Source organism: Mercenaria mercenaria, unplaced genomic scaffold (genome assembly GCF_021730395.1).
Source record: "Mercenaria mercenaria strain notata unplaced genomic scaffold, MADL_Memer_1 contig_4018, whole genome shotgun sequence".
Taxonomy (NCBI): domain Eukaryota; kingdom Metazoa; phylum Mollusca; class Bivalvia; order Venerida; family Veneridae; genus Mercenaria; species Mercenaria mercenaria.
The window spans coordinates 1-10,630 of record NW_026462215.1 but is presented as its reverse complement, the minus strand read 5'-3'; the positions used below and the strand labels follow the sequence as shown (position 1 = coordinate 10,630).

Below are 10,630 nucleotides of genomic sequence, written 5' to 3'. Positions count from 1 at the left end.
ATTATACTTAATGAATAGTATTCCGGAAAACTTTTTCCAGTTTCCTCGTCATTGTAACATTGACACATGTTTAATTGACTCTAGAAACAACATGAATTGTCTTTGTTTTGTGCATAGTCATCTAGTTTTAAAGCTGAAGGTTTTATATAGTATGACATAATACATGTATGTCTCGAAATTATTTTGCGTCTTTTGCTTATTGACACCAAAAACAACAAGGATGCTTTCCAAGTGTCGCTGCGTCATCAAGTAAAGTTTGAAAAATATAACTTATATAATGAAATAGATCCAGATCCCTGTGCTCTTGACCATGAGTCAATGATCCGAAATAAATAGGAATCGTTTCCTAGTAGAACTTAATCAATGTGATAACCCTAAAACCGGTTACACGCATACACGCACGCACGCAGAGAGTAAACACTCAAGGACAAAAACACATAAAAAACACACGGGGCACCGCCTTGGAACGGTCAGTGGCACAACCACCACAAGGAAGCTAAAACCGGTTTATGGTGACCTAACCTCACTTTTACCCCACCATGTTTCAAAGTCACAGGACAAAGTCACCTGGCGGGAATAACTTTTATTTGCACTGTCCTGTGACTTTGGTTGGGTGCACAATAAACCTGTTCAAGCTCACCAGTGGTGGTTTTGTCACTGACCGTTCCAAGGCGGTCATCCTAACTTTGCGTTTTGTGATCGTATCTGCGCATATCGCATGTTCCTTTGTAAACGTTAAGCGCAGAGGTACGATCGCAAAGCTGCTATGGTAAAAAAACGTCGCGCTTCACAGCCGTACATCCGTTTATCCAGCAACATGCAAAACATGACGGTAAGGTGGCCAGGCGCGAGGATACGACAGCGAAACCCGAAAGTACGATGGCAAACAGCAACCTAAATTAGAATGACAGGTAAATTGTATAAATGTGATGAATAGGGCCACTAAACAATCACTACAGATTCCTGCAGAAATAAACCTTTCTCACTGGAAATACTTAATGATACTAATTTTTTCAGGAATGTTAAACCAGCTTAAAAATCAAAGACGTACTACATATATAATGGAGGCAGTCACTGTATTACTTCTTTAAAAACATATTTAAGGTCGCTTTGCACCTCTTGTTTTGGCGTAACTTCATAAATCTGTAAAATGTGATTTAGGCATACAGAGACTAAAAGCTTGCCGCAGATAAAAACTATTCTGTTAAATTATAAAATAAGCAATATTATCATCTTTCTAAATATAAATAGGATAACTAAACAAGTTGCACGTCGTATCCCCTCAAATACTGTAATAGAATCATCTTCAAATTTAGACTAGACAGTAATTTGTCAATTAACAATACGCACCAGCAATTTTTTTTATATTTAAACCTGCATCGACACGCGGAAATGTAATTCAACCATGTCCAGCTCTCGTAAAACTTGGCTTGAAGTTAATTAACTGTAAGTTAACGTTATCACAAGATAACGGACCCGTAATGACAATCGGCATTTTCTTCAATTATCTAGGCGATCTCTTTAGTCTCCGGTTATGACGAAAGTCGATGTTATATTATAACCGAATGATCACGAAATAGCATAGTTACGAAAATACTTCACCTAACGGAAATTACCGGTTAGATTCCTTGTACTTTTTCATTTAGGACATGAAGTACTTTTTTTTTTCATTAATGACCTACTCTTCACAATATATCGGGTAGCTAATCAAGTCTCCGCGGTCGGTATCAGATGATGTTTATACAATATTTTAATTTTTACCGTGTCTGATTTATACGATGTGGACTCAGCTGTAAACAGATGATTTTATTTAATATTTTTATGACCCGCATTGCTTAGTAATTCAATGCCGGCAAGGAAAACATGTCCTTACAACGATATTACGTTGCAATCTGATTAGGGTTAGGTTTAGGTTAGGGTTAGGGTTACTTAAGTTATTTTTATGGCGCAAGTGTATCTATCAACGGATAAACAGAGGGTGAGTTTGAATGTTTTATTATACCGTAATGCTGAGCAAATTATGCGAAATTTTGATATGTCAATAACAGTTAATTAATAAAACTACATCAAATGTGTTGATATAAACAAATCTTCTTTTTCATATGATCAGTCACAGTTGTACATTAGCACAACACACTTTCTCTCCTCTTTAGTTCCAACCGATTTTGCTCTAGGTTCCTCATGTAGTCCTTGAAGGTCACTCGTTGTAACAAAAAAGGAGAGTTTATTGTTCTCAATGATTCTGTTCGAGTGTAAAATAAATTTACTTAACACTATGAAAACAGATTACACCATAATTTTATTTGTAGATTGATTATATTCTTATTGCAATGTAAGTCAGATCTAAGGATCACCAAAAATTAAGATGGTCCCTGATTTACTAGCGTTATCTAACAAGACAATAGGCCTCCTAATATTTGAACCGTCTTTTAATATTTCCTAAAACAGGAATGTGCAACTCAAACTGTGATATCAAAGACTCAATTCATTTTGGAGCAAATTATAATATTTGACATACACGATCACATGAAATTGTCGCTATTCTTACAGTTTTGTCCTAGCAAATTCATATTTTCATATAATGTTCCTTATGGACTATTTGGTAGAATCTTGAAAGTTTTGAGGAATTTGGAATCTTTATATGACAACTGAAAAAAGTAAGGGACAATGTCAAATCGATAATTTCGTTAAATTGCACAAATGACATCGCAGCTGTTCCGTCTAGTGAACAGAATTGCCGGGAAGCTGATTTTTATGTTGAATGCAATAAAATGTGTGCAGTTTATAATATAATCTTGTTTATAAATAATTAGGAATTAAAACGTTTTTGTTTCGGTGTTTATGCGAAATGAACGACAAAAAAGAATCGGCAAATTAAACAAGCGATTCATGGATTTGCCGATCCTATTCTGTCGTTCATTTCGCATGAGCACCGAACAAAACGTTTCATTTCTTAAACAGCCGTTTTAACACAATTTTTTTTACACCAAAAGAAGATAACATTGTAATCAAGCAATCCTTAAAGTCATATAAATCTGGTACATGAACTGAATATAACCACATTAAAATGAATATAATACTTCCATCTCGGTGATAAATCACTGTCATAAAAAAGATATTTACTTTATTCCTACTATTAAATATGGGACTTGTTTAGAATAAACTAAGTTTATTTAAATATAATGAAATTTATATATTCATATTAACTCTTAATGTATTAGACACCTAATAGTGTACCTCGTTTGGAAGAGTAATTCCTACCATAAACCTACTTTTGACTTACATTTGTCAAAGGGGCAAAGGTTCAAGCCCCACTGGAACCAATTCCGCCCCCCCCCGCCCCCCCTCCCCCCTCCTTATATTCCTTTGTTTCTAGTAAGTTTTAACCTTCTGTTCAAGGCCTATTATTGATTTATTGTACAAAATTAGAAAGTTTTAATTTGATAAGCGATTGTTTGCTGTTCAAAGTGAATTTACCTATAAAAGAGAAGGAGGCAGAGTTAGACATATTTAAACATACTGAGTTACATTAGGTAAAAGTTATCTGTTTTGCCTTTACTCTTTAGATCACATATTGTGGAAGAAATGTAGGTAGGTTTGCCTTCTGCTCCAAACCTATTTTTGAATGACGTTACAAAATTCTGAACATTTTCACAGAACTCGACCTTAATTTTTCAATGTTGGAGTTAGATTTCTGTTTCATTAAATCCTTTTGCTTGAGGCACCCTAGAAAATAAATGACAATAAAAATGTTATTTTTATGTTTTATAATTGATTACCATTAGTTTGACGTTTCTTTCATCAAAATTAATGGTATAATTAATTATCTGCAAACATTTTGGAAAATGGCTATCACTTAGAAATAAATCAAAATTTATAAAAAATGCCACGGTAAAAGTTGTTTAAAAATTGCAACACAGTGCAAAACAAGGTCAACGTTAAGATTATACAAAGCGAATGCCATTTTTGAACGAACATTTCTGTTAGGTATCTAATACCTTAAATCTCAATTTTTAGAAAACACAGGAGCAGTAAAAAAATGTAAAATGCTTGCTTCCTTACAGCGTTTGGCGTATAAGGATAACCTTGACGTTCAGATTGACGTGCAAGGTGAGGAAATTTTTATGCTGGCAATTAACATTTATCTTGCTACATTTCTAAAATGGACTGGTCCAGCAATCAGTTTGGGCAGTTCCACTTATTATTCACAGGGGTGTTCCTTGAAGATTTACTGATTGAATAGCGAAAAAGTACAGAACATGATCAACCTGCACGATCTTGATCTGCACTGGTTGCAAAGGCAAAATCGATTGCCGCAAACAGGCTGAAAGTTAAATAAACATTACAAGATATTTGAGAAAATTGACTTCAAAATATCAAAACATCGCAGTTTAGCGGTTCGTTTTAACCTGTTGATTTAGTTTTAGCAAAATGTAAAACAAATTACGGTGGGATGGAGGTGACATATGATTTTCTATCGTTTACAAAATAAGCAAACATACGCCAAACCGACCTATAAAAAGGCGGACACAATCGCGAAATGTACATGTAGGCGAGAATAAAAACATAAAGAAATAATCTCGAAAATACTGCAGTGATGTGCAATTTTTTACAGAAAAGCCTCGGAAGTAAACAAGTGATGTTAAAACAAAACAAATCTCATACGTATATTCCCTTTAAACGTGTTATCATGAGAAGAGTACTATATACCTATGGTATCATATAATATACATACTGTGAAATCATAAATATTCGTGGGGGACTAATTTTCGTGGATTTTGTGGTTCAGTCAATCCACGAAATTTAATCCCAACGAATGGGTAAAATTCCCATTCATTTTATGTTTAAAAGTTGAAATCCACGAATACATATCCCCACGAAATTGCCGTTTAGACAAATACCACAAAATTTCATGTCCACGAAATTTAATAATTTCACAGTATATAATAATCGCACCTTTGACATTGACTTTGTAGTTGACCTGATAAAGGGCCAAACATGCGTGTACAATATTGACTTTGAAATTTGTAGTTGACCTGATAAAGGGCCAAATATGCGTATACAATGTGACACAAAAGTCTTGAAGTAGTCTAAAAACTGAGACATAAATATGAAACTTAAAAAAGTAAACAAATGTATTGATTCACCAACAAAATATTAAAATCCTCTGTATGGAACTAATAGATGCAATTATCATATTATCACATGATGATATAATACAAAGCATTTATTGCATTCTGTAAAACATTATCATTCTATATAAGAAAAGCTAAATGTATCATTTTTTGTTCAAGAGATGACCTTAGATCATGGCTGCAATCCTGTCGAAAAAGCAGAGACTGAACTTTAAACAGGCATAAAACTTGGGGACACTGATGAGACAACGGAAGAATCATATAAACCACAAGATAGAGACAATAAAGAGACCGGTTGTTCCAAAGAAAGCGCATCTGTCAGTTTGTCAGTTTGTCAGCTTTTCAACAACAGAAAATAGATATGGATACAGACATCCGCCATGAAAATGTGGACGGAAAGTCTTCGTGCTTTAAAGGTAAATTAATATAATTATATTGATGTCGTCGTTGCCTTTCAATATAAAGAATTTCATAAATTATATTAACTTTTTTTCGTGACCTAGTATGTAAATAATCTAAACTATACCTATAACTATTCGTAACGTAAATAGTCTTAAATGGTTTGAATGAGAAAGTACAAAGTACGAAAAATGAAACATAATGCTTATTCCTATCACATTTTGTAAAATAATTTATGATATGTCTCAAAAGAGGATACAACCGTACAATAAAAATTCGTAAAGCACAGTGCAAGCTTTTGTTGGTGTGATGGCTACTCAAGTTTGAGACTCCGTGATGCTTATTACCTAAATCTTACAAAAAAGACATATACTATTGAAATTTTTAGTGCAAGTTGTCTAGACATGTCCGTAAATGTTATGCTCTTGGTGCTCTGATTTCAGACATGGTGTTTAGTATATTGATGTAGTGATACCTCGGGTTGATCTTATATATTTTACTTTAAAGTATGGTATTTTGTCATGAATTCAAGAGCTTACCCCAACAAGTGATTATTCTAATAGTATTTACAATGTCTTGTCTAACTACTTGAAAATCATAATTGATGTCCGTGAGGTTAGGAGCCCGGTGATTAGCGGCGTCAAATAAGCAGCCTGTTGGCGTAGCAGGGTGAAGTAAGCAATCGAGCAGCCTAGCAGCATGAAGTTAGCATTCTAGCAGAGCAGCTTAGCATCCTACACTACAGTTACAGTTACTAGTTTATATACAAAAAGTGCGGATTTGTTTTTTTGAGCCTTAGAAAGTTTATGCTAGTAAAATAATAAACAATACTCAGATCAAACGCTTGTACATCTTATACGCCATTTTAAGATTTACAAATATTTCCGCCAAATATGAAATAATGTTCTGTAATTATTCTAGCTCATATTATTTGTGTAATTTAGACTGTATTGTTAAATAACATTTTCAATAACAACAATAACAATTACGAATATATATATATCTAAAACTTCAAAATCAATCATCCATTAGGTCACACAATTGGTCAGATAATAATTGTTTGGTTAACTATTGAGATCAGAAGATTTTGTGAACTGCTAGGTCATGTAGGTACATGTACACACATGTACTACAGCTAGTAAGTTCATGTACAGAACTACTTGTAGTAAGAGACCACCTAAGGGAAGCGCAAGAAGTGGTCTCTTAGCACAAATTTCTCTCAACATAATATAGTTTGTTCATTAACAACAAAATAAGGAATTGGAAAAGTGGTCTTTTAATGCAAGTGGTCTTTTAGTAGACGAGGTTTCACAAGCAAGTTTGGCTGTATTATTGTTTTAGTTATCTGATGTACTTTGTTTTATAAACACTGTAAAATAGACATATAAAATATTTTACTTTGAGTTCATCAAATTATGTTTCAAAATGAACTGCACGATGTTTCAGTTGATATTCACCCGGTCTCCACAGCCCCTTAGAATATTAGTGTCTACATTGTGACTTTGCGACTTGAAAGGTTTTTGCCCGAATCTGTCATATTGACGATGAAGTTTGATCTGAATCCATGCTTGACACGTCAGTGGCTTAAACGACTTGCAATGATGATCATGCAGGGCTCTACTATGCTAGGTCACTAATCTGCTAGATTTTGAAAGCGTTTTATTCATTTAATACGACTTGGAATGTTTATGCCTATAAATATCTTTGAAATTTGGAAACTTTTCGACATAAGCGCTTTTGTGAGAAAACCAGCCATTCAGTCTGATCTAAGTAAAATAGAAAAAAGTAGAAACGTCACAGGTCGCTCAACACGACAAAAACGAAAATGTTGCAGGCGCGGTTTGATTGAGCCTGTTCATGGACAGTAGTGGAAATGCATGCTACCGTCCACGCCCTCTAGACCCGGGTTGAGCAGAACTCAACATTTACACATGCTAAAAGTACAAAAAGTTGACAAGACAACGTGTAGGATGCCGGGCTGCTAATTGTACATTGCTTGGCTGTAAGACTGAAAACTTAACACTGCTGCTAGTCTGCTAAGCTGCAAACACGGACATTGAAAATAGGGTAACTTACATTCCCCCTTTGTTACCACATACCAATTGGTATATCTTTCATATTGTTTATTGCATTTGAAGCATTCCGTCTGCTATATCTTTTCACTTGTAGCCTGCTTTGCAATGTATAGCTCTGGCTGAGTTTGCAATGCTTCCAGGGAGTATAAATTTGCCTTATATGTTTTGTAATCGTAGAGCCGTTCTTGTGCTCAAGCCGTTTTGTACTTATCGTTATCGGCTTCTTTGGATTGATGAGTCTTTACGCCTTGCGGGTAACCATGAGCGTTGCAATTGTATGTATGACAGGACCTGAGAATAACACAAGCAATACCTGCAGTTTTGCCGATGGGAATGCTTCTGAAAGTGATATGCCAGAGGTTTGTTGTCAAACATTGCTACTTTTGCAATATCTTACAGCGAAAACTAAATCTATTTTAACATTTTTCTTTGATCTTACTTAAATACATTAAACTGTTGTGCGAGGTAAACCATATATCAATGTGACACCATTTGTTAAAATATATCAAAAGGAGATATGGAAATGATATACATAAAAGTCAGTTAGCATTTGTGTATTTGTTTTAAATTGGTGACATCGTAATATTGTCAAATACGATTTTTATTTATAATACGAGTCCAGGTACAGGTATCAGACCCAGATGACAGGTTTGACTGGAACAAAGGAACTCAAGGACTTATTCTTGGTTCATTTTTTCTTGGATATGCACTAACACTATTACCATGCGGTTGGCTTGCGGGAAGATATGGAGGGAAACAATTGTACGGCTGGAGCATGTTTGTGTGTGCTGTTGCAACATTATTCACACCATTAGCTGCGAGGACAAGTGTGGTTCTGCTTATAGTTATACGTGTTTTGATTGGACTATGTCAGGTAAAATCTAGTAGGAAAATCTGCGTTCAAAAAACGCAACCTACTTAAAACGATACCGTTTAGCTGTGTTCGTATAAATATGTATATACTAGATATTTATATATTCATAAATGACATAAAACATATAAGGATCTGAAACTGAAACTGAAACTGTTTCATTTGATTTAACGTCTATTTTTACGCAAAACATATTCAATGGCGTTTTACAAATACATAAAAATACGACAAAAATTAAGATATTTAATGACATATAACATAAATTAGCATAAATACCATTGAGAATAATCTATTTAGTAAGCATTAAAAAAAGATCAGACATCAGATAAGATTAATAAAATATTAGAATATTAAGATACAGTAAGACAGCTGTTTGTTATTAAGTAAGAATAAGTGGGTTATTGCGACATGTCCAGAAGTTATTACAAACAACTGTTTTTTGTATTTGTTATAATATGGTTCATATTCGAATGTATTTACACAATAAAATCATCCAGTTCACGTTACTTCAATTTCTTAAAAAATACAGTCACAGTCTCTAAAAGAGTGCAAAGTAATTTCCAAAATAATGAGTTTTCAACTTCTTTTTGAAAACATCCATTGTGTCCGAGTTCCTTATTTCGAGAGGCAATTCATTCCAGAGTTTAGGTCCAACAGTACCAAAACTTCTGTCGCTGAACGTTTTGCGCTTGTTGAAAGGAACAACGAAACACCCAGTAACGGAGTTTGAAGAACGCAAGTTTCTTGTCTGTGTTTGTTTTATGAGAAGTTCAGAAAGATATTCTGGAGAGTTTCCAACTGAACAATTATACATGTAGGTGAGCATTTTGAATGTGATTCTGGTTTGATTGGTAGCCAGTGAAGGTCATACAGAGCTTGCTTGGAACTGTCATATTTTCTTCGTTTTAGGACAAGTTTTGCACACATGTTCTGAATTTGTTGCATTTTGATTACTTCGCTTTAAGCAATACTATACAGAATGACATTATAATAATCCAAATGGGATATCACCAATGACAGGACAAGGGTTTTGGTAGCCTCTTTGGTAAGATATTTCCGGATACATTTTATTCTGAAGTAGTTGAGCATTGCTGTTCTACACTTTCGTTTTACATGCTCTTTTAGATTCAAGTTTTCATCCAGGATTGCACCTAGATATCGATTAAAGCTCACTGATTTCACTTCATCACCTACAATGCATACTTTGTCAGTTGAACCCTTAGAGAGCTGTTGCCTACTACCAAACATGATGAACTCGGTTTTGGAAGTGTTCATTTTAAGTTTATTTTCATTCATCCAGTTGTTGATTGTTTTAGCACAAGTTCTCGTATTGCCTAGGATTCTACTGTTAGAGACGATGGTTTAAAGCGTTTATTAGCAGTGTGGTCATCCGCAAAGCCGTTAACTGAAATCGACGGCGGAATAACATCAAACAGTGTCCCCGCATATGTTAAATATAGCCAAGGTCCTAAGCAGCTCCCTTGTGGAACGCTACAATTTGACGTGGAAGTGACATGGCTGAATTGACACTTACACGACAACTTCTGGGGGCGCAGATAGTAATGCCATACTGCTTGTTTAACACATCAACTAGAATGTCATGATCTACAGTATCAAAAACGGCACCGAGATCGATGGCAATTAGCGCCATAACTTCTTTCTTCTCCATAGCATCTAGTAAATCATTTACAAGACGTAACAGTGCTGGTTCGCAAGAATGGTTTTCCTGTAAGCAGATTTGTCACAATTTTGAGTGCACAGTGATAAGAAATATATGGACCCTGTTCACAAGAAATTACCTCAACACCATTTACGACTTCCGTAAGGACCCAATCAAGAATGTTACCACCAGTGTGTGTACTAAATTGTACATGTTGTTGTAAACCCATGGCGTACAAAGAATTATTGAATTCTGTTACTGCATTTGTGTCATCGTAGATGTGAAGATTAAAGTCACCAATGACCATTACATTTGAGTACTGTGATAGTACTCCCTCCATATATTGAAAGAAGTCTGTTACGAACTAGGAACAAGTGGATAAAGACGAAGGACTGTAAATCCCAATTTACATGCATAGTAATTTTCTTGAAAAACGTTGCTATTTGTCACATAAAATAACTTAAAAAACATGAAACTGTTTTATTTGATC

General features: G+C 34.7%; 1 protein-coding gene across 1 annotated transcript; it reads left to right on the top strand.

The window, feature by feature from the left end:
- The first annotated feature begins 5,124 nt into the window (after nucleotides 1–5,124).
- LOC123528349 (sialin-like) lies at nucleotides 5,125–8,986 on the top strand. Its single transcript, XM_053534769.1, has 3 exons — nucleotides 5,125–5,551; nucleotides 7,787–7,968; nucleotides 8,232–8,986. The coding sequence occupies exons 1-3, from the start codon at nucleotides 5,497–5,499 to the stop codon at nucleotides 8,529–8,531; spliced, it is 537 nt and encodes a 178-aa protein (XP_053390744.1). The 5' UTR covers nucleotides 5,125–5,496; the 3' UTR covers nucleotides 8,532–8,986.
- The last annotated feature ends 1,644 nt before the right edge of the window (nucleotides 8,987–10,630 follow it).